At 53.2% G+C, this 24,995-nt stretch overlaps 1 protein-coding gene across 1 annotated transcript; it reads right to left on the bottom strand.

Annotated features, from left to right (window-relative positions):
* Positions 1 to 486: 486 nt before the first annotated feature.
* On the bottom strand, positions 487 to 24,459 carry LOC125450108 (autism susceptibility gene 2 protein homolog). The gene is made up of 4 exons (XM_059643247.1): positions 22,834 to 24,459; positions 2,517 to 2,702; positions 1,485 to 1,577; positions 487 to 599 (listed from the first exon to the last, which is right to left on the bottom strand). Exons 1-4 carry the CDS (start codon positions 23,146 to 23,148, stop codon positions 546 to 548), a joined length of 648 nt encoding a protein of 215 aa, XP_059499230.1. The 5' UTR covers positions 23,149 to 24,459; the 3' UTR covers positions 487 to 545.
* Positions 24,460 to 24,995: the final 536 nt, after the last annotated feature.

The following is a 24,995-nucleotide window of genomic DNA, read 5'->3' as shown; positions in this document are numbered from 1 at the left end:
CAAGGTTCTGGGCTACAGTTGGAGACAGGGGTGCCTTAATACACTAGGTTTGGAGGAATCAGTGTGAAGAGAAAAGAGAGACATATACACAGGGTGGAGACGGGGGGGGGGTGCGGAGAGATACGAGGGTCGATGTGGAACTATTGCGAGGGGCAGATTTTCTGACACTCTCACACACACAGGACAGCAAGGCGGGGCTGTGCGCAGGTTCAGCGATAAGAATGCCGAGGGTGGGGGTGAGCACCAGTGAGTGGACGGCACTGTTGAGGAAGGTAATCGGCGGCCAGATGGGACAGTGAGGGATGATTAGGGATGAGGGCAGACAGCAGCGCTGTCGCCCCAGGCAAAGGGGCAGACGCAACGACACCACGGCCATGCCCGCCAGGGAATGCCGACTGGGCACAGTCAACAAGATCCCGTGGGACACTGTGAAGATGCTGACACCAGTGGTGAGAGGGGACATGGCACACGGAATTCCAGAGAAGCGAGCTGGGACAAACCGGGAGCAGCGGTTCCAGGAGGAGGCAGAGGGAATGATATGGGTTTCAGAGTGAAATACTTACAAAATATCCTGTGCCCAGACTGGATTGCGCAGAGACCTGTGGGGAAGGAGTTTGTTAGGGGGTGGGGGAAAAACAGAAAAAGACAGGTTTAGTGGAGGTTGAAAGACGGCGTCGGAGGGTGAGATGCAAACCTGGGGAGGGGCCACCATCCTGAAGCACACACCAACGCCACCCCCAGCCCTGAATGTGACCAGCCCATCCCTCTGACACCCCCGGCCCAAATGAGATCGTGCCACCCACCGCCATCAATCACTGACAGAGGCGACCACAGCGCCGCGGTGAGATACGCCGGCTCGGCCAACTGAACCCTTTGTCTGACAGCTTCGCTCTTGCTGGGCCTGATGAGGGGAGGGCGGAGGCAGTAAGACTCAGGGAGGGGACTCGACAGTTTGGCCCCTGGAAAGGAGTGTTGTTAGGGTGGGAGGGGGGTGACAGAGATTGGGAGGATGTGTAGTGGCTAAAGGGGGTGACAGGGATAGGGAGGGGATGTAGGGGGATGGAGGGGGTGACGGAGATAGGGACGGGGGTGTAGGGGGATGGAGGGGGTGACGGAGATAGGGTTGGGGTGTAGGGGCTAAAAGAGGGTGACAGGGATAGGGAGGGTGTGTAGGGGGCTAAAAGGGGGTGACAGAGATAGGGAGGGGGTGACGTGGGATGGAGGGGGTTACAGAGATAGGGAGGGGGTGTAGGGGGACGGAGCAGGTGAGAGAGATAGGGAGGGGGTGTAGGGGGACGGAGGGGGTTACAGGGATAGGGAGGGGGTGTCGGGAGATATAACCGGCATCGGTCCACATGCAATCAGGAGTAAAACTCTCAGAGACTCACAGGAAGGGACTGTTGGACCTGCTATTTTGACATGTTTCTCGATTAAAACGAGGAGACACCAGCGTTTTGGGGTGGGGGTGGGGGTCGGGGACTTACGTCACTTCCTGCGCCACGCGAGCTGCTGCGTTGGGAGGTTCCATTCTCACCGCCCGTGCTCTCGTTCTTCCTGCTCGCACCCTTGGTCTTCAGCTGTGGGGGGGGGGGGGGGTGGGTGGTAACCATTAGTCAGGGGCAGGTTCGAACCGCAGGCGGAGGGGTAAGGGTAACCATTAGCCAGGGGCAGGAAAATGTCACAGTGAGGGTGATGCCAGTGCACACTGGCTCAGTTCAGGGGAGCTGGGGCTTCAACAGTCACCAAACACACACTGAACCTCCCCCCCGCCACCCGGTTTTCTCTGTGATCGCCCTCAATCCACGGCCAAACCACCCCACTTCACCTCCCACCGATCATCTCACTGACCCTCAATCCATTTCTGCTCCCCACCGCCCCGACCCCAGTATCTCACCGATGACCCTCAATCTGTCCCCTGCCGGGAATACGGGCATGTGGGCCGGGGGGGGGGATTAGGTTGGGGACTGACACGGGGCTGTGTGGGGGGAGGGAATTAGTTTGTGGAAGGATACGGGGCTGTGGGGGGATTAGTTTGACACCCCCCAAACCCCTCGATCAGATTCATGTCTGTAACTCCATCCCGGGTTTTGGGGGGGGGGGTATCTGTTATTCTGTATATAAACCCCCCCAAACCCCTCGATCAGATTCCAGTCTGTAACTCCCTCCCCGGGGGGGGAATCTGTTATTCTGTATATAAACTCGCCCGACCCCCTCAATCAGTCTGTAACTCCCTCTGGTGGGGGGGGGGGGGGTGAAATCTGTTATTCAATATCTCAACACCCCCCAACGAACCCCTCGATCAGTCTGTAACTCTCTCCCTAGGGGGGTATCTGTTATTCAGTATATAAACGCCCCCTCCTCCCTGATCAGTCTGTAACTCCCTCCCCGGGGGGGTATCTATTATTCTGCATATAACCCAACCCCAACTCCCGGAACCCCTTGATCAGTCTGTAGCTCCCTCCCAGAAGCATACCCTCAGGCTGAAATGGGCAACCCCAGTGCCAAAGAGCGCTGACCTTTTTGGTGGGCGGTGAGCTCTGGTGATCCCTGTTGCCGTTGTGCCGGCCCTGCTCCCAGTCGGAGCTGCCGGCTCGCCTTGGCCCCTCGCCTGGCGAGCTCGGCCTGGCGTCCTCGGGTTTCCGCTTCTCCAGCTGCTTGCGCTGGCCGTCCACTCGCTCTGGAGGCTTGGGCAGCGCCTCCTTCTGACAGGGTGGGCATCGGAGGGACGGAGCCAAAGACAGAAAAAGGCGAGACTTAATGTCAGTTCCTAGGCTTTGCACGACAACACGCACAGAATCCGTGCCCTGCTCCTCCCCGGCGACCGGCCTGAGCAAGTCAGAAGCGGGTTTACACCCCTGGCTCAAACGCGGCTGGAGAAAGTGAAGCCCAGAGATAAGTCCTGGGCATCAAGCCAGCTCTCGCCCGTGTGGCTCCTGTGGCACGTAACGTGTGCACCAAGGGTCAGAGGCTGGGAATGCTGCAGCAAGGAACCCCCACCTCCTGATTCCAAACAAAAAGCAGTCCCCCTCCTGCCAAACCAAAAGGTGGGTTCGGGGGGGGGGGGGGGGGGGGGGGGGAGGAATATTCCAACACCACTTGAGAAGCTCCATCACATCCAGCCCAAAGCAGAACCCACTCCTCCCTCCCCAGGCACAGCCGCAGCAGGGTGTGCCGTCTACAAGACCCACCGACAGCACCTTCCCCTGAAACCTGCCACCTATATCTCCGGAATCAACAAGAGCGTTAGGCGCAAGGGATCCCCAATCCCCGGGAAGATCCCCTCCCATTCATCCTGACTGGAACCAACTCTACATTGTCACTGGGTCAAAATCCTGCAATATCCTCCGTTAGGGCATGGCTAGTGCCCCGACAGCACACAGCCTGCAGGCGGCTTGAGCGGGTTCTAATCACCACCTACTCCACGGGCAACAAGGCTACCTCAGGTTTCAAACAATAAAATCAGCAGCTCGCTGTTCTGAAGCATGACTCGTTTTCAGCTTTTTCACCCTCCAGCTAAACACACTCAGTTACTTTCTAGAGGGTGTGCCTAGATCATCCAACCTGGTATCTGTTATTCTGTATATAAACCCACCCGATCAGATTCCAGTCTGTAACTCCCTCCCCGGGGGTATCTGTTATTCTGTATATAAACCCCCCCCCGATCAGATTCCAGTCTGTAACTCCCTCCCCGGGGGGGTATCTGTTATTCTGTATATAAACCTCCACCCCGATCAGATTCCAGTTTGTAACTCCCTCCCCGGGGGTATCTGTTATTCTGTATATAAACCTCCACCCCGATCAGATTCCAGTTTGTAACTCCGTCCCAGGGGGTATCTGTTATTCTGTATACAAACCACCACCCCCCCCCGATCAGATTCCGGTCTGTAACTCCCTCCCCGGGGGGGGGAATCTCTGTTATTCTGTATATAAACACCCCCCCCCAAACCTCCCGATCAGATTCCAGACTGTAACTCCCTCCCCGGGGGGGTGGGGGGGGGGGGGAATCTCTGTTATTCTGTATATAAACACCCCCCCAAACCCCCCGATCAGATTCCAGTCTGTAACTCCCTCCCAGGGGGGGGGGAATCTCTGTTATTCTGTATATAAACACCCCCCCCGCCAAACCCCTCAATCAGATTCCAGTCTGTAACTCCGTCCCTGGGGGTATCTGTTATTCTGCATACAAACTGCCCTGAACCACCCCCCCCCGATCAGATTCCAGTCTGCAACTCCCTCCCAGGGGGTATCTGTTATTCTGTATATAAACCCACCCCGATCAGATTCCAGTCTGTAACTCCCTCCCCGGGGGTATTTGTTATTCTGTATATAAACCCCCCACCCCGATCAGATTCCAGTCTGTAACTCCCTCCCAGGGGGTATCTGTTATTCTGTATATAAACCCACCCCGATCAGATTCCAGTCTGTAACTCCTTCCCCGGGGGGGTATTTATTATTCTGTATGTAAAGCCCCACCCCGATCAGATTCCAGTCTGTAACTCCCTCCCTGGGGGGGTATCTGTTATTCAGTATATAAACCGCACCCCCCACCAAACCCCTCGATCAGTTTCCAGTCTGTAACTCCCTCCTGGGATATCTGCAATTGTAATTACAAGCCTCCTCAATTAGATTCTAGTCTGCACCTCAGTACTGGGAATTTGATTTTCTATCCGTAAATCACCCGAAACCCCTCAGTTGGATTGCAGGTTGAGAGTTGCCTCTCCCTGTGGCCTATATAGCAATAAGTTTAAAAACAGTGACACGGAAGGAAACCAGCCTGTGCGTCAGGCAGTCAGTTTCATTTCTACACCGAGGGAGAAAGTTGGTGTCAGCAGTTCTCACTGCTGCGAAGTTTCACACTGAGACCCTTGGGTCTTACAGCGGAAATCACCGAGCATTTCCCTAAGGCACCGATACCGAGGGGATCGACCAGAACCAAAACTACAGCTGCTCAGCAGCCCCTCCACGACATGAAAAGGCAAGGCACATGGTCAAACTGATCACCGTGCAGGAATCAAGTCTTCAAACAAGTGGGGCACATTCCCATTGCGAGCCGCACAATCAGACAACCAGTGGAGTTGATGATAAACCCCATACTGTCTCTCTTCTCATTTCTCTGCCTTTTCCGCTGAGAATGGAGTTGCATTCAGGACTGTCTGAAAGCTCAATGGTTGTGGGAGAGATTTCTGCACTTTCAAAAGCAAGCTACTGGGAATTGTTCTCAGTGCTCTTCACACCATTGCTTGTCGAAGGAGCGGGGGCAAGGGTCTGGGGTCTCGGGGCGTGTACTACATTGAAATTCGGTTAGCAACAGGGAGCTGATTGGCTTATGGAAGTGACCAGCTGTCGATTTCAGAGGCCTTCTGTCTGTTAAGATCGATGTGATTGGCTCTGTGATGCGAGCAGCTTAGGAGCGAACGATTTAGCCAGAAGCCTTTGGACCTCTTGAAGATGAGGATGTGACCTTTCTTCTGAAGCCACCGAGTCATAAGGCACGGAAACAGACTCTTCAGCCCAACCTGTCCGTGCTGACCCAGGTATCCTAAATTAACCTAATCCCATTTGCCAGCATTTGGCCCATAAATCCTCCTCATCACATCTCCATCCAGATGCCTTTTAAATGCTGTCCCAGCTCCCACGGCAGCTTGTTCCTCACATGCACCACCCTCTGTACAAAAAAGGTTCCCTGACATTTCTTTTCCCTCCCGTCCTAAACCTATAGCCCCTCTAGTTTTGGACCCCCCTCCCCACCCCTGGAGAAAAGCTATTCCCCCCCCCCGCCATCCATGATTTTATAAACCTCTATAAAAGGTCACCCCCTCAGCCTCCGACAGTCCGGGGGAAATGCCCCCAAGGCCAGGAAGCTGACTTTTAAGCAGCAAGTCAGATACTTTATTGTCTGTCAAGCAAATCAACCTTCTCCTCCTACAAGGAAATGAAAGAGACGGAGGTGCCAGCCCTGCCAGACAGAAGGATCATGCGGCCACAAAAGTGGCTGCTCAGTTTCACCTCCCCATCCAATGACACTGATGTTTCTTGCCCACCTCGGAGTGTCTGTGCAGAGTGTGGTACACAGTAGCTACAGTTTTAGCTGGTGGATGGATATGTCGACAGTTTCTGGCTGTTTGCCTACAGCTAGAAGGTATTCATTTGCTGTATACACAAACATGCATGCTGTGTTACCCAAGGTCTAAAGGCCCCTAACTTGCACAATTTTGCATAAAATCTTTCACTTTTCTGACAGCACCAAGGTCTTGGGTGGCTCACCGACATCCCATGAAATAACACGGCAGGCACTTTGCGTACAGACTAAAGGTAAACAGGGTGCGTACCGGAAACGGCACAATCAAATAAAACTGCTCTGGACCAGTCCAACTGTACAACAGGAGTAGGTCAGAGGCTGGGAATCCCACACAAACTCCCCTCCGGACTTTCCCCTAAAAGCTCTCCCGTCATCGACAAGGCAGGAGGGGGGAAGAGAATATTCCTCACTTGCCTGGATGGGGCAGCTCCAACACCTCAACACCATCCAGGACAAAGCAGCCTACTATGGCACCACAGAATATAGGATCCACACAGTGTGGAAGCAGGCCATTTGGCCCAACAGGTCCACAGTGACCCTCCAAACAGCGTCCCACCCAAACCCATTTCCCCACGGCTAGCACGCCCGGCCCGCACATCCCCAAATGCTGTGGGTAATTTCCCCACGGCTAACACGCCCAGCCCGCACATCCCCGAACGCTGTGGGTAATTTCCCCACGGCTAATACGCACAACCCGCACATCCCCGAACGCTGTGGGCAATTTCCCCACGGCTAATACGCACAACCCGCACATCCCCGAACGCTGTGGGCAATTTCCCCACGGCTAACACACCCAGCCCGCACATCCCCAAACGGCTAACACACCCAGCCCGCACATCCCCAAGCACTATGGGTAATTTCCCCATGGCTAATACGCACAACCCGCATATCCCCGAGCGCTGTGGGTAATTTCCCCACGGCTAACACGCCCAGCCCACACATCCCCGAGCGCTGTGGGTAATTTCCCCATGGCTAACACGCCCAGCACGCACATCCCCAAACGCTGTGGGTAATTTCCCTACGGCTAATACGCCCAGCCCGCACATCCCCGAACGCTGTGGGCAATTTCCCCACGGCTAACACGCCCAGCCCGCACATCCCCGAACGCTGTGGATAACTTCCCCACTGCTAATACGCCCAGCCCGCACATCCCCAAATGCTGTGGGCAATTTCCCCATGGCTAACACGCCCAGCCCGCACATCCCCGAACGCTGTGGGCAATTTCCCCACGGCTAACACGCCCCACCCGCACATCCCCAAACGCTGTGGGCAATTTCCCCACGGCTAACACCCCCAGCCCGCACATCCCCGAACGCTGTGGGTAACTTCCCCACGGCTAACACGCCCAGCCCGCACATCCCCGAATGGCTAACACACTCAGCCCGCACATCCCCGAACACTATGGGTAATTTCCCCACGGCTAACATGCCCCACCCGCACAGCCCCGAACGCTGTGGGCAATTTCCCCACGGCTAACACGCCCAGCCCGCACATCCCCGAGCGCTGTGGGCAATTTCCCCACGGCTAACACACCCAGCCCGCACATCCCTGAACACTATGGGTAATTTAGCATGGCCAATCCACCCTAACCTGCATGTTTTTGGCCTGTGGGAGAAAACCCACGCAGACATGGGGAGAATGTGCAAACTCCACACAGTCGCCTGAGGGTGGAACTTTAGAGGGCAGTGAATCATTGGGACCCTCTACCCCGGAGAGCAGCGGAAGCTCAGTCTTTGAGCACGTTTGCAAGTTGATCAATTTTGGATTGCTGATGGCACACAGGGTCTGGGGGATAGGGCAGGTAAGAGACACTGGTGCATCCGATCAGGCATGATTGTGTTGCAGGCTGGAAGGCTGAGCTGCGCTCCCCATCCTCAGTCCACGTCTCAGTGCCCCATGCAAACCTCCCTTCTCCCTCTGTGGGGGTTTCTCCCCCCATCACCTTGTCCTTAGCTCGCTTCAGGACAAAGCAGTTGGATCAAAACTTCCTATGCGCTCTGTCTCCCTATGCTTCCTTCCCAACGAAGCGCCCATCAGCCATCCATCCTTATTCCCACGTGGCCGCCTTGCTGACAGCACCTCCACGATTCATCTAACCCACGTAGCTTTTGTCTCTCGTTGAGCCAAGCTACTTTCCGAGTTTGACCACGACCTGCTTCAATTCCTGAACTTGCCACCCGTTGGGAGGTGGGAATGACGGCCCTGGCCGACGTCCAATGTTCAGAAAGTCACGGATAAGGAATCAGAGAAACACCTTTCCCCAGGGAAGAACTACCTGCTGCCCTAAGTTGTTGAGACACATGGCTCATTTGAAGCGGACACAGCCAACAGGCAGAGAAATCGCACGTTATGTGGCGAGGGGCAGAGAGTATGGCGAGGCGAGGCGAGGTGAGGTGAGAAAGCAGGGACAGAGTACCCGGTCAGACGGTCAGCCACGATCATACCAAATAGCGGAGCAGGCTCAAAAGGGCTGAATGGCCTGTGTGTATTTCCTCCATTTCGCTCCCACATGGACTGGGAAACAACATGGATCCCGAAGCATTGTCCGGGGGCCCTCGCACGCCGTGGCCTGCGTTTTCAGAGTCGGGAGTGTGATGGTAAGGCACCACTCGCAGTGCGGGATACAATACAAGGCTTTGGGACTCGGGCAGCGAACACAAGATGGACAGCAGGAGGACGTGGACTGCTTTGCAGAGTAGGCAGAGGTAGGGCGAAGTGATTCAGTCTGGTCAGAGAAACGCTGAGACAAGTCTAAAGCAAGCAAACATGCACAAATGGCTGAAGGGCAGGCTAAATCCAGAGGGCAGTTCATCAAGGAAGCAACATTCTGGGCTTTACAGGGTAAAACATCAGCAAGATTCTGTCAGGTAGAAAGTACTGAGAAATTTAAAAACTCCACAAATCTGCCAGCATCAATGACAGGGCATTGGTGAGGCCTCTTCTGGAGCACTATGTCCAGTTCTGGTCCCTGTCATTGGAAGGATATCATCAAGCGCGAGAGGGTTCACAAGAGATTTACCTGGAAAAAGAGGGTTTGAGTTCTATGAGGAGGCTGGGGGCGATTTTCCCTCAAGTGTCGGAGGCTGCAGGGTGACTGAGGTTTATAAAACCATATGGGGCATGGATAAGGCAAATGGCAGCTGTCTTTGCCTCGGGGGGGACGGATTTCAAAACCAGGGGCCACATTTTTAAGCTGAGTGTAGAAAGATTTGAGGAGGCCATGAGGGTCTTTTTTTTTAAATAAAGTTTGTGTTGGGAACAAACTTCCAGAGGATGTGGGTACAGTTACGGCATTTAAAAGACATTTGGATAAGTACATGAATTGGAAAGGTTTGGCGGGGATGTCGGTCAGGAGCGGACAGGTGGGACTAGATTAGAGATAACAAGGTGTAGAGCGGGATGAACGCAGCAGGCCAAGCAGCATCACAGGAGCAAGAAGGTTGGCATTTCAGGCCTAGATCCTTCTTCAGAAATAAGGGTCAAGGCCCAAAACGTTGGGCTTCCTCTTCCTTTGATGCTGCTTGGCCTGCTGTGTCCATCCAGCTCCACACTGTGTTAGCTCAGATTCTCCAGCATCTGCAGTTCCTATTATCACTGGGACTAGTTTAGTTTGGGATTATGGATTGGATGGGCTGAAGAGTCTGTTTTCATGCTGTACGACTCTTAAAAAATGTTACAAATACAACAGATGCTCAAAGACAAAGACAGGTGCCAAAATATTACCTGTTTGTCTCTTCACAGATGTTGTCAGACCTACTGAGTTTCGAACAGTGGCTTTTAGCTCAGATCTCCGGCATTGTTGCTTTCTTTGAAGGGGTTATGACGGAGCTGATAGAATACCGACTTCGGTAATAACCAGAATACTGCAACGAGGAAATTCGGAAAGTGGATGGGTCGTTGTGGCTAATAATGAGGAAAACGGATAGAAAATCAGGGAGCATATGCTTCAGTCATCCAGGGCAAGTGGAGAGCGCACATCTGGAATACTGCATGCGCAGGAATGTCTACAGTGTGTCGAGAGGCCATTCAGCCCATCGAGACCAGCCCTGCACCCTGCCCCTGCATTTCCCATGGCTAACCTACTGGGTCTGCACTTCCCTGGAGACTACAGGGCAATCTAGCCTGGCCAATCCACCGGCACGCCGTGGGGGACTGTGGGAGGAACCGCAGGCAGACACGGGGAGAACGTGAATGGAAGCTGTGAGGGATCAGTGCTAACCACCGAGAGGTCTCCTGTATGTTGAATGGGGCTCAGAGACAGTTTATTCAATGAATACCTGCAGTGGCGGGGTGTGGTGGAAGGATTCTAGAACGAGGCAGTCACTGTTAAAAAATAAGAGGTCACCTGTTTAAGGCAGAGATGCAGCGAACTTCTCTCAGCTTGGAAACAGACCCTTCAGTCCAACTTGTCCAGGTTTGCCCAAATTCAACCAGTCCCACTTGCTGGAGTTCAGCCCACTCCCCGAGACACCTTCCCTGTCCCCGTACCTGTCCTCATGTCTTTTCTAAGTGTTGCAGCCGGGCCTACACCTACCATTTCTGGTGACAGTTTGCTTCACCTTCTGGGTGCAAAAGCTGCCTATCGGCTCCCTTCTAAATCTTTCCCCTCTTGCCTTTAAAACCACGCCCCCGTCGTTTCTATCTCCCCCACACTAGGAAAAGGGCCTTTGGGATTCACTTTAACCGTGGCCCTCATGACTTTCTAAGTCTCTATAAAGTCACTCTTCCTACACTCCAGCGAAGGAAGTCCCAGCCTATTTAGCCTCTCCTTACAACATCCTGGTAAATCACTTCTGCACCCTTTCGGAGTTAATAACATCCTCCTTACAGCAGAGCAGCCAGAACTGGACACAGTATGGCTTCCTGAAAACACAGAGCAGGCTCAAAAGATTTATTCCTGCTCCGAACTCCCAGCTTCTTCCTACGGAGGAAGGATGCAGAGAACAGCTCCAGGGATGAGGGCGCACTGGGGTGTCTCTCTCTCTCAGATTTACATCAGCAACAGGAGGAGAATTTCTAGTTTTTAGAGAACGCAGCAAGTGGTTGGGGTCGTGGAAGGTGCTGCCTCAGAGCGCGACGGAAGGGAGGGTCGATCAAAAGGGAACATTTTGGTGGGGAGGGATTCGCAGGGGCTCAGATGTGGAGGGCCCCTCCTGCAGAGGAGGGGAGTGGTGGGGGGGGGGGGGGGGGGAGAGAAGATGTCAGACAGGGGAGAAAGAGGTGAACACCAGGAAGCGGCTGGGACGGTCACTCCTTCTCTGCAGCTTCTCCAGGGGCCACCTGACATCTGAGGAGCGTGCTGCCCAACCACCCCCGACTGAAGGGCAGGGTGAGCGTGCACACAGGGGGATGAGAGAGAGAGACTAAGCACACACGGACAGTAAGGAACAGTGGACCCAAGAGAGATCAGAGACAGCGGGTGTGGGAAAGCAGTGGACGGTCCAGGCACTGGATCCACCGGCTTGCTGCGGTGGTACATCCAAGCTCAGGGCCCTTTGAATGAAGACCTGAAGCTGAGTGGCCACCCTCAATTGGCGCACACAGAGGGATTTCCACTCAGAGCACAAGCTGGTTGGTCACAGTCGGCATTGCCCTTGTCATGCAGAGTTTGGTACAATCTCCTCCTGGGAGCTAACAAGTTTTAATCCACAGGGTGCCTGGACGAGACACAGGCACACTGAGCAACTGCCATAGGTGGAAACGACAGGACGATGTGCCCAGCCAGAACACACCCCCGCCGACACTGCAAGGTTTAAAATATGATCCTTCTTGACACTTGAACTGATGATACCCAGAGGGCAGTCAAAGGTCAGCCATGAGGGGTATTGCGCTAAGCACCAAGCACATGCAAGTGGGATTGGTTTGATATTTGTCGGTTGGCATGGATGTGGTGGGCCAAAGGGCCTGTTTCCACACTGCAAGACTGTGATAATACCGTAGGAGTCTCATGGAGCCCCACAGTGAAAGGAACTGCCAGCTGACAGCTTTGAGAGCTAGGCTTTTACAGAGAGCAAACTCAGAACGTCGGTCGGGACGACTAGCCGAGCGGCTTCGGCACTGGCTGCTCGAAGGGAATGAGAGTGGCAAGGAGTGACCAGGGACCGATGTGATCGGAGCAAGACGTACCGAGTCCCTGGTGCTTCACAGGGGCCGCCAGAAATCAATTGCTCACAAGCACGTTCACCTGGGTGTGGGAAATGGTAAACTCTGACAAGGAGGGCTCGGAGGGTGGTGACATTACACCTGAATGGTTGCAGCTTACAGCAAGAGACCACAGACCACACGTACGTGCAAAATAACCCGGCAGCTTTATCGGAGGTGCTGCACAGGAAACAGAGAGACAAGATCCAGTCAGGGAAAACTGACGGACCAGCTATCTGGGGCATAACCCAAGGGCATGGGAGAAGGTGGCTGCAAAGCAGTAAAACTGTCAACTTCTTTTCTTGAGGCCTGTGGGAAGAGGTAGCGAGACTCGCTTATGTCACAGCTGCAAGAGGAAGTGGTCGGGCTGGATGCTCAGACAGACCCCATCAGCTGGGGCACACCTCAGCTCCCACCTCCTCACAGACTTCAACTTGCTGACGAGGCCGTCGGACAGGGACAGTGGCAGAAGAACTCAAGGGAAACTTGCAGTCAGTGCACCTGCCCTTGTCCGCGGTGTTAGACTTCTCAGGGGCAATGACAAATGGGGAATATATGCTGGCCTCGCCAACAGGCTCAGTGCCTCGTACTGCTCCCTCACAGCACCAAGGACCTGGATTCCACCCTCAGGCGACCGTCAGCGAGGAGTCTCAACGTTCTTGCTGCGGCTGCGTGGTATTCCTCTCGGTGCTCTAGTTCCCTTTCAACAGTCCAAAGATGTACAGGGATTGGCCGTGAGAAATTGTCCCATAGAGCCCAGGGATGTGCGGGTTAGGGTGGGATCAGCCGTGGGAAAATGCAGCGTTACAGAGATAGGATTTCTTTCTTTTTTTTTGGGGGGGGGTGGGTGTGTGCTGCTGCTACGGGTCTGTGAGATCCCATACAGAGGTTCGGGGCAGATCTGGGCTGAATGGCCTCTTTACACACTGCAGGGACTCTAATTTCTGATTCTAACATCCCAGGAGGACTTCTGCAGGAGAGAATTTCAAAGACTCCCTAACCCCTCGGGAAGGAAATTCAGAGAGCAGGTCACAGACTCATATGACATGGAAACTGACCCTTCAGTCCAACCAGTGCATGCCAACCATAATCCCAGACTACTTCCACCTCTTATTTGTGTACTTATCTAAATGTTGTAACTGTACCCACATCCACCACTTCCTCAGGAAGTTCATTCCACAAACGAAACACCTTCTGTGTTTAAAAACAAAATGCCCCTAAAGGCTTTTTAAAATCTCTCCCCTCACCTTAAAAATATGCCCTGTTGTCTCAAAATGTCCCACCCCAAGGAAAAGAGACCTTGCCACTCATCTTATCCATACACCTTCTGATTTTATAAACCTCTGTACGGTCAAGCCTCAATCTCCTACGTTACAGTGAAAAAGGCTCAGCCTAACCAGCCTCTCGTTAAAACTCAAACCCTCCACTGCTGGCAACATCCTGGGAAAAGAGATAACAAGGTGTAGAGCTGGATGCGCAGCAGGCCAAACAGCATCCCAGGAGCAGGAAGGCTGACGTTTCGGGCCTCAACCCTTCTTCAGAAATAAGGAGAATCGAGGCCCAAAACGTCAGCCTTCTTGCCGTGTTCATCCAGCTCTACACCTTGTTATCTCGGATTCTCCAGCATCTGCAGTTCCTGCTATCTCCGAAACATCCTGGTGAATCTCTTTGAACCCTCTCCAGCTTAATTATATCATTCCTCCAAGAGGGCAACCAGAACTGGACACGTGCTCCAGAACAGGCCTCACCAATGTCCTGTCCAACCTCAACATGATGTCCCCAACTCTTAAGCTCAATGAAGAAAGCAATGAAGCAAGAGTGCTGAACCCCTTAACTGCCCTGTCTATATATGACGCAAACTTCAAAGAATTACGTCCCTGAACACCTGGGTCTCTGCGTTCTAACTGGCCTGTTGTACCAGATAACGCAATACCTCACATTTACCCAGCTGGAACTCAGTCTGTCATTGGGAGCAAGAGGGAGCGAGCGAGACACAGGCACAGTGACAGACACACGCACAGCGATCAACAAGGGAATGATGGAAACTCGCTCTGGAGACATCAACTCTTGCACTGCCGACAGCCTCCTTGCTCTGATCAAAAATGTCCAGGGTGTCACGGGAAGGCTGCTGTGTTGCAGCCTCTGATGGAAAGATCCCACGAGTTTTTCACCAGCCTGGGGAGTGTGTAGCCTGCAGTACAATCTCTGATGCCTTTTCACTGGCACTTGACACTGGCCTTGAGCTCAGTGGGGGTTGAGGCTGAGCCTTGGAGAGGGTGCAAACTGGCTTTATTGGCACAGACAAGATTTGAGGAGGCCAGCAGAGGGCAGGAGGTAGATGGAAAACACTGCGCGAGATCTGAAACAAAAAGTGAACGCTGGAGAAACTCAGTAGGTCTGAGAAGAGAGGAACAGGGTTTGATATGACTCTTCTTTACAATGCTGCTTCAGGCGTTGCATCGGACCTGCTACATGAACTGCTCCTCTTTCTGTGGATACTGCCAGACCCGGGCAATTCCCCCAGAAATTACTGAGCCCCCATAGCAATCCAGTACGAGGGGTTTGCTGCGTCAGACAGAGTGAAGGAAGAATTTGAACACAGTGACAGAGATATTTGATGGAGTGGGCTGACATGTGGACAGGAAAGACGCATTGAGACCACAGAGAGAGAATTGTTGAAGATGGAGCAGGCTCCAACGGCAGTGGGCTTTCTCCTCCAAGTCACCTTCACCATAGAGATGTCCACCACGGAAACAGACCCTTCAGCCCAACCCGTCCGTGCTGACCCAGATATCCTAAATTAACCCAGTCCCGTTTGCCAGCATTGGGCTCATAAACCCTTCCTATCCACGCCCTCATCCAGATGCCTTTTAAATGCTGTAACAGGACCAGCCCCCACCCACTTGCCCTGGCAGCTCCTTCCATACATGCACCACCCTCTGTGTGAAAAAGTTACCCCCTTGGGTCCCTTTGCCTCCACCCCACCCCTCCCAGCTTAAACCTATGCCCCTCCAGTTTTGGACTCCCCCGCCCCGGGAGGAAAGATCTGGTCTATTTGCCATACGCATGATTTTATAAACCTGTATAAAAGGTCACCCCTCAGCTTCAGATGGTCCAGGGAAAATAGCCCCAATCTATTCTGCCTCTCAAACCCTTCCACCCTGGAAATTTCCTTGAGCCCTTTCAAGTTTCACAACATCCTTCCTGTAGCAGGCAGTGTTCCAGAAGTGGTCTAACCCACGTCCTGTACGGTCGCAATATGACGTCCCAGCTCCTATATTCAACGCACTGGCCAATAAAGGCAAGTGTAGCAAACACCACCTTCACCGGCCTGCCGACCTGCAACTCCACGTTCAAGGAACTACGAGCCTGACCCCTGTACAAAGGGACAAACAATACTGGATCTAGCAATGAGCCTGGTTTAATTAGCAACCTGGCAGTTCTCGAGCATTTGTTAAATAGCAATCATAACATAATCGACGTTTCACGTAGCATTTTTAAGAGAGAAATGAAGATTGGTTTCCAGAATTTTGGATTTAAACAAGGCAGACCTGAAAGGGACGAGGCAGAGACTGTTCACAGTAAGCTGGATAGCTCTGCTAACAGGAGCAATGACAGAGCTACAGTAGAGGGTGACCAAAGAAACATCTAATGCTAATCAGAAGCATGAGAGGGGAGAACTCCACCTTAAAATAAAACAGCTACAGACAACAGAGGCAGTCTGGGACAGTATAAAATTCGAGGGCTTATAAAAACATGAACAATACAGATCCCACAGAACAGGACCAACACAACTGCTAACGAAAGGAAACTTGCAAGGGACCTAAAATCGCCAACAAGAGGAGATTTTACAGCTCCTCAAAGTAATGTGGCTGGTCAAGAGTACTATAGACTAAAAAGTTGAGAGGGAGGGTATTGACAATTTCACGGGGAAATGACAGGCATGCTCTACATACTTTGCATCGACATATTTTCCTATTTTCATGGCAGAAAAGGAGGCCAGCTTGCCAGAAGTCTCAAAGACATTTGGTGTGCCACAAGCATCGGTGCTGGGCCCACCACTTTTCCTTGTTTATATAAATGGTTTGGAGGTGAACACAGGAGGGACGTTTAGCAAGTTTGCAGAATACACCAAAAGTGGAGATTTGTGGGCAGTGAGGAAGGTTACCTCAGAGTATGACAGGGCCTTGATCAGACGGGCTGAGAAGTGACAGAAGGAGTTTAATTCAGATAAACATGAGGTGCTGCATTTTGGGGAAAGGCACATCAGGGCAAAACTTTCTATACGTCATGCTAAGGTCCTGGGGAGTGTCACTGATCAAAGAGACCTTGGGGTACAGCTACACAGTTCCTTGAAGGTGGAGTCACAGGTAGACTAGGTGATGTTTGGAACGCTTGGTCAGTGTGCTGAGTGTAGGAGTTAGTAGGGTCATGTTGTGGCTGTACAGGACATGGGTTAGACCACTTTTGGAATACTGCAGGGTGTAAGAAAGTTGTTGTGAAACTCGAAAGGGTTCAGAAAAGATGTACAGGGTTGGAGGGTTTGTGCTACGGGGAGAGGCTGAGGGGTGATCTTAGAGGTTTACAAAATCATGAGGGGCATGGATGGGGTAAGCGGACAACAAATTTTGCCAGGAGCGTGGGAGTCTAAAATTAGAGGGCATACCTTTCAGGTGAGATGGGAGTAATTTAAAACGGATCCACAGGGTAAGTGTTTCACACAGAGGGCGGTGTGTGTATGGAACGAGCTGCCAGAGGAAGTGGTGGGGGCTGGTACAGTTACAGCATTTAAAAGGCATCTGGATGGGGGCGTGGATAGGGAGGGTTTATGGGCCCAATGCTGGCAAATGGGACTGGGTTAATTTAGGATCTCTGTTGGTCAGTTTGGGCAAGTTGGACAGAAGGGTCTGTTTCCACGCTGTACAGAGGATCGGAATGGGGTTGGAATAAGATCAGCTCAAGTCACTTGTCAATACTAGGGAATGAATGGAACTGAAGAGTGACAAATCTCCAGGATCTGACTGTTTCTATCCCTGTGTGAAAAAGGACAGCACAATGCCCTAACCACAATCTTCTAGAGTTCCCTGGATTCAGGAGGTATAACGCCGGTTTGGAAACATGCTTGTTAAAAGTAGAGGGAAGCCAGGGATTTCCAGAACAGTTCGCCAAACATCTGTGGGTGGGGTAACTGTCAGGAATCTATAACCGAGGAGAAGGTAACTGATCACCTCGAAGAATTTCAGTTAATCAGCGGAGAGTCAGGGCGGACTCACAGTGGGTAGGTCATCCCTGACAAACCTCATGTTCCCTGAGGAAGTCACAGAGCTAAGTTGATGGGCAACTGTTCCATAAATTGAAGGTTTGTGATAAAGTCCCACACGAGATGCTGTTAGCCAAGGTGGAAGCCCGCGGAACTGCTGGCAAATTACTCATGTGGGCAGGAAACTGGTTGAGTGGCAGAAAACAGCATCGGAATAATGAGTCGGCACTCAAATTGGCAAGAGTTGAGTAGCAGCATGCTGCAGGGATGAGTGTGGAGGCCTCAATCACAAAATCTATTCACAACTTCGACAATGGCATAAAATGCCAAATATCCGAACGTGCTGGTGACACATTGAGCTGCATTGCTGATAGTGTTGACAAGAAGTGCAACAGGATATTGTTAAATTCGATGAATGGGCAAAGCTGTGGCATGTCGATCATATATTAAGCAAGCACCATCCATTTCAGACCAGAGAGCGGGTAGATCAGGTATTTTTTTTTTAAAACACAGTTAAATACAGTCGTAAATACGGTGCCCAATGAGATTGAAGTGCAGAAGGCTCGGGAACGCCGGCCTTCAGATCGAAACGGGCCGGAGTACAAGGAAAGCAAGCGTTACCCTGCAGTACCAGAGTTAGACCGCACCGAGAACAGATCTGGGCAAAAGGATGTTTTGACCCTGGAGGGAGTTAACAGAGCGAGAGCCAGACTTCAGGAGTTAGGCGGAGGACAGATCAGACAAATAGGGCCTTCATTCTCCGGACTTTCAAAGATTAATGGGCGATCGCGTCGAGGTCTTCAGGGTATTTAACAGGAAAAGAGAGGGGAGACAGACTATTCCCACTGGTTAAAGATTGCAGAAGCAAGGGCATAGTCTAACAATGAGGGCTGGGCTGTTCAGGACAGATGATTCAAACTAAAACACTTCTACACACAGCTGAGGTTTGGAATTCGCTTCCTTACAACAGCGGTTGATGCTAATTCCATTGCTTAATAAAAATGTCTCAGGTTTAAGGCATGTGCCAAAGGCAGACATATGGAGTTAGGCCACAGATCTGGCTCAAGGGGCTGAATGGCCTAATGCCTGCTCTTGTCCTTATTATAAACAGGCGGCCGAGTGCGAAAGCATTCCCTCTGCACAGCCTCCTCTGGCCAGCGGGGTGCATAGAAAGACACCACGCAATCCTCCTGCTGAGCCACACGTTCAGGAGCGCTGGGCTAGGCTTTCACACGCACTGAAAGCTCGAACATGGGAGACTGGCAGACAAACAGAAGCCAACACAGCATGGTGCTGGAGGAACACAACGGGTCGGGCAGCAGAGGAGCAAAGTCTACTGTTCCTGAAGGGCGCAAATGCGAAACGGTGAACTTTCCTGCTCCCCTGATGCTGGCTGGCCTGCTGTGTTGTCTCCGACTCCAGCAGTTGCAGTGTTTGCTCCGAGTAGAGGTTCCATTCTCTCTCTCTCTCTCTCTCTCTCTCACACACACAGCCTCAAGGCTTCTCAGACAGAGTGAACAGATACCAATGTGATCGTGTGTGTGGATTCAATTAAGAAAAGGGTGTGGGCTATTCTTGAAGCCAAGCAACTGCCCCGTGGGTTATAATTACACTCCCCGACACCAACACCCTATCCCCGGGGCAATCCTACAATCCTCAGGATCGACAACACTGCCACAGCATTCCAAATGCTTCCTCCCAGCCAAGAGCTCTTGAGAAAAGGCCTTCCGTGTTCACATTTTAGCCAGACCTGTGTTCATTCTTCCCAAAATGTGGCTGGCCACCTTCAGGGATCAATGCACAGGGATCAATGCACATGGACCCTCCTCCTTGTGCTGCCGTACTCTTTCAAACACATCTATCCCTAGCCTGATACCTCTCAGCTCTAAACTACACCTGCCAACTGCCTGCCCCGGTCGCTGCCTTCCTCGCTGATAAAAGATTTCAGTCCGGCACTTGGGAGAACACCGACAGAATTGGACAGTGTAGACATCCGCTGGCAGAACCATGCTCGGCTCCCACTGCTTTCATCCCAAGTACTACACCACCCCCCACCCCAGATCTCTCCACACCACCTGGTGAATTTTTCTCACTTCTGACCTCCCACCTCGTGAACACTCCGATCGAACCTGCTTCTCTTGACCCTTCGCAGCAAACATGCTTGCAATCACAACCCTGCCTCGAGACATTTCTTGTCTCCCCGCTCTGGTGCTCTCCCCAATCGCCCTGGGTGCCCAAGCTGGTTTCCCCACCCTCCTGCCTCTGGGAAGGCCAGCAGCTAAGATCGCCTCTTAAACCGCAAACCCTTCCCCCACTTTTCACACCAAAGGCAGCAAGCCCACATGCTCCCAACCAAACCTCTCACCCCCGGGAACCCATCCAAGCAAGTCTCTCCCTCTGTTCCCCTTTCCACAGGATAGGGCTCTGGGTTTGTCCCAGTTCAGCGCACAAGAGTGGTCAAGCCCCAACGGAGTCTCTCTCGTGCTCTCACACACACACACACACACACCCTCGCAACGGTTTCCCTGCCTAGATCAGGAGCCCCGGGGCTCTGCTCAGACAAAGATCCAATGCAGGGTTTTCGGACTCAACACCCGAATGACAAAGCCAAAAGCGACGAGACAAGAGACAGCTCTCATCCCGGTTCTGAATGATCTGTGCACCTGCAAGCTCGGGTCACTGTGCCCTGCAGCTCCTTCAATAACAGTGCCTCGCCCCGGTCTCCTGAACAAACTCAGTCACTACACACATCTGACACCAGACAGGATTCACCACTTGTCTGGCCGAGTTGCTCGACTCTGTAGCCCTGGTGTCTACTGCTATGCCCGTTGTGGTCAATGTCTCTATGACTGTTATCACCTGCAATCTTTAATAAACAACCCACGCTCAAGGCTGAGCTCTCTGATTATATCGTCCTCACCGTGTGTGTGGGAAGTGTTTGTTTTGAGGGGTGGGGTGGGGAAGAAGAAAAGAGATACAGCAACAGCCACACACGTGTCCCTGAACTAATCTGAACAACTGTCCGACCACAGCTCTCCAGAAGGCCTGGGAAAGGCATCTGAAGGGTGAGGGGTTCCCACAACGCACAGGGCGCTCTCGTGCGTGAACCAGGGAATTAGAAAAGTTGTAAAAGGCCGTTAGTGGATTGAGGCCGGTTGAACACAAACTCATCAGAGGCTGCTTCAGCCATTCAGGGCGAACTCTGCTCCGAATTAAAGGCAGGCATCAGAGGTGGTTCAGGGAAGGTTTAAAGGCAGAGGGACAATCAATTTGGCGGTGGCTGGGGAGGAGGGGCAAAAGGGGGATTTAAAAATCAGAGGCTTTCAGTGGGTTGGGGGAATGATACAAATAGAGGCAATTACCCAGGAATCACACGAACTTATCCCAACAGCTCACCTGGGCCTCAGGTGCGATGACTCTCATCGCCGAGTCACAGGAATCGAGCTTCGAGTAGGGAAGCCAATAAAGCACTAGTGAAGTCCCTGGACAGGCCAATCGCCCAAGGACGCACCAAGGCAGGACTCAAACTTGGGTTCGCAACTCCAGAAATGAAAGCTCCTCTCATCAAAGGGCGACCGATTGGGGCGAGACCCCCAGACGCCCACCAGTCTGATGGTCGAACCCAACCTGGCCACAGCTACAAGGCTGACAGCCCCTGGTTTAACACCCTGGGGCTCCCAGTTTGAAGGAGAACAGCGCGAGGTGACACCAAGCAACACCCGCATGCGTTGCGCTGAGTTCCCCTAGGAACTCCCTTTGCTACCAGGCTACAGTGACAGCACCTCCGAGAGCACACAGTGTCAACTCACCGACACCTCTTCTACCCACCCCACGGAGGGAGAGGCCAGCCGCATCAGCGCCTCCAAGCTGCATATTATAGCCACTCAACCCTCTTGTTCCTTTGCTGCCACTGGGTCAAATCCCTTGCTGACGTGGAACTCCCTCCCTAACAGCACCGCGGGAGTCTCCCCACCACGCAGATTCAAGAGGTAAGTCTTGACGGGCCTAGCTGGTGATGCCCACTCGTATCAGCGCCCACACGGACCCCACCCCAGGGCCTGGTGAAACCAACACCTCCCCCCCTCCCCGAGCTCCCATCCATTCCCTTCCCCATACAATCCGGTCCCTCTGTGGACCACCGGCTCTCCGAACCTCCTCCTCCCAACACAGCAGAGCTCCTAGCACAGCACGCTGCACCGAAAAGTGGCGCTATACAAATTCCCACCCCGAGTTTGAAGACCTGCGCCTGGGATTTCCCCTCCGGGCAGACCAATTCGAAAACAATGTTGCTTTCTATCCCACCACTCACCCCATGACCCACCCCCACCGACTCAATTTGCAGGGGGATGCCCTCTACGTTCATGCTCTCCCAGCTTTCTGCTGCCATCACTGCGCACCCCCCCCCAACCAAATCCACCCGCCCAAACTGTGAGAAAATGTCACATACTCTGGCTTGGTTCCAGCGCAGCAATGTCAGGTAGTATCGTGCAGGAGACAGACAGGCCCTTCAGCCCATCCGCGCAGTGCGGGGGCATTCCCACCCATCTGTTATCCAAACAACCCCTTTAGTATGGCGACCCCTCCACCCCGCCAAATGCACCTCGACTGCAGGCATCGGGCTTCCCCACCCCGATAACTGTTTTGCCCACATTCCCTGTAGGATCTACAATCGAGCTTCACATATCCATAGGACACATCCCTTGAATGGGAGGCGGGGGAGTGATGGAAGTTCACTCACAGACCTTTAACATCGTTACCACACAAACCCCCCGCCCCAAACGATGACATTTATTGGCATTACCACTGAAATTCTGCACCCGCCCCCAACCAACCCTGTCCCACACTGTCAATATCCTACCCTGATGGTGGTGGTGAGAGGGGAACAGTACAGGGTGAGGGTGGGGAAGAGGAGGAGGACGGGGACGGGGGTGGCGGGGTTGGAGGAGGAGGATGAGGACTGAAGGGGGTGGCAGAGGAGGAGGAGGAGGAGGACAAGGTGAGGGTGAGGATGAGGAGGAGGTTGGGTACGGGGTGATGGGGGAAATTTGGTGGTGGTCGGGCACAGGGATGGGGTGGGGAGCAGGAGAAGGTGGGGTGTGGAGTACGGCGACAGGGGGAGGAGGAGGACAAGGACAGGGAGGTTGGACATGGAGATTGAGGACGGTGGGAGGTGGTCAGGGACAGGGAAGTCAGAGATGGGACCGGGGGCGTTGGTGGCAAGCCACGAGTTTGGAGACAAGGGCAATAGGTCTGGGATGAATTCAAGATGAGATGTAGACAACAGTATTGACAACCACAATGTTACCGTTAATAATGGGAGAGAGAGGAGGGTGTTAGGAGGGGAAGAGCTCACCTCCAGTGCCTCCAGGCTCGGGAAGCTGGCAATAGCGAACCCATCGATGATGTCCTCCTCGCAGGACGTCGACTCCTTCCTCCTACGTCGGGGGGGTCGGGGCCTGGACGAGCCAGGCCCGGACCCCAGGCCGAGGCCAAGTCCTGGGCCTGTCCCAGAAGCCGGGCCCTCTCCTGCTTCCCTCTCGGAGCCCGAGGACGGGGAGTAAGGTCTGCTCTCCCGAGCCCCAGAGCCGGCCAACTTCCTGTCCCTGTCCCTTTGGGAGCGGGACCTCCGGCTCTGGCGGTAACCTCCAGGTCGGCCTGGGCCCTCCATGGCCGCCTGGGTCCCTATGCGTCTCTTTCGCTTGCTGTGGTTTCTAACAAAAACGTGGGGTATTCGACAGAAGGTCTCACCCTGCCTCTTTCCTCCAGGCTGGGCGAGCTTTGTCGGTGCGGACAGAAAAGAAAATTCACCGAGAACTGGCGTCCAGCTCAAATTCAGGAAGAATCGTCTCGCGCCTTCCTCTTCATTTCACCGAGAGAAGTCAGTGTGGATTCGAAGGGGGAAGAGAAGGCAATGTGTCCCTTTCTCTCCGCTCTTTTACCTCTTCCTGCCTGCAGACACAAACTCGTCCAGAAGTCACCAAGATGCTGGCCCAGGGGAGAGACCCCTTGACAATGGTCCAGGATCAGAGGCATTCATTCCACGTGTGGGTTTCTGAGGACAATTGCTGGGGACAAAAATCGAAGACACCGTGCTCCCTGCTTTCCAGTCGTTGCCTTCCCGGGGATCTCCCAAAGGGAAAAAAGGGATGGGTTTCAGGAAAGAAAACAAAGCAATGTCCTTGGAAGTACTTGTTTCCAAAGAGGATGCCCAGAGAGAGATAGAGAGATGTTGCACATCCAGAACAGGCGGGTTATTTTGAGGATTTTAGCTAAGAATTAAACATGAGAGAGTGCGGACAACGGATTGAGAAGAGAAAGAGACGGGAAGGCCTTTCCTCTCTGCTTTGGGGAAGTGATCCGACAAATCCAGAGGGGGAGAGAAACCTTTTAAACCCCAACCCACAACAAAAACAATTAACTGAAGAGAAACACTGGGAGGCGAACTCCAAATTGAATAAAAAGTGTGTCTGTTTTATATCAATATAAAATTGTAAAAATCCCCCCAAACGTTGAGTAATAAAACAGGAAGATTTAAAATTTGCCGTGTCTTCCTTTTTGTTCGTCTCTTTTAAAGGGAAGGGTGAAAGCGAGGAGGAAAAGCCAGGGAAAAATGAAAGGGGGGGTTGACACAAAGTGGAAGTCTTTGACTTGAGGGGGGGGGGGGGGGGAGAAATCAGACAAGGGAGGGGTTTGAGGAGAAAGGGAAACGAGACACAAGGTGGAGGTTTCAGAGAGAGAGTTAGAGAGAGAGGGGAAAAATAGAGATAAGGTGGAGGGGAAGAGAGGAAAATTAGATCCAAGGTGCAAGTTTGAGGGAGAAGGAAATCAGGCGTAAGACAGAGGGAGAGGATGACCAGTGGGTGAAGGAAGCCAGGGGCTGTGAGGAGGAGGAGGAGGCGAGTGGGGGAGACCAGGATCTGAAAGAGGGGAGGGGGGGGAAACCAGGGGCTGTGATGGGGGAAAGGCAGTAGGACCAGGGGCTGTGATGGGGGAAAGGGGGTGGGGCCAGAAATTTTGAGGGGTGGGGGGGAAAAGAGGAAGAGAACCAGGGTCTGAGAGGTGTGGGGGGGGGAGAAACCAGAGAGTGAGACTGTGTGTGTTGGGGGGGGGGGGGGAGGAGAGAGGGAGAAGAGGAAATAAGTATCCGCCGACAGAAAAGGTGGGGGGGGGGGGGAGATCACAGCGCCTTTAAAATAGAGATAGAGGTGACAGGTGACGGCAGTTTCTGCTTCTGTTTCCCTCCCCCTCTGCCACCGAGAGACAGGGCCGCCCCGGGCAGGAGCTGGGGAAGGAAGCAGCCGGCCTCCTCTCTCTGTCTGTCTCTCTCTCTCTTCTTCCTCCCTGTCCTCCCCCCCCTCGTCCTCCTCCAAACCCCCGGTCCCGGCCCACACACCAGGCCGCTGGGCTGGGTTATTTCACACGCTCGGGCCTGCCTGCCGCCCGCTGCTGCTGTTGCCTCCTCTCCTCCTTCTCTTCATGGTCGTGTGCTGGGCCTGGCCGCTCCGCCGTCCGCCA

The sequence above is a fragment of the Stegostoma tigrinum genome, chromosome 50 (genome assembly GCF_030684315.1).
Source record: "Stegostoma tigrinum isolate sSteTig4 chromosome 50, sSteTig4.hap1, whole genome shotgun sequence".
Lineage (NCBI taxonomy): Eukaryota > Metazoa > Chordata > Chondrichthyes > Orectolobiformes > Stegostomatidae > Stegostoma > Stegostoma tigrinum.
Note: the sequence above shows the minus strand (reverse complement) of the source record. Positions and strands in the feature narration are given on the sequence as shown.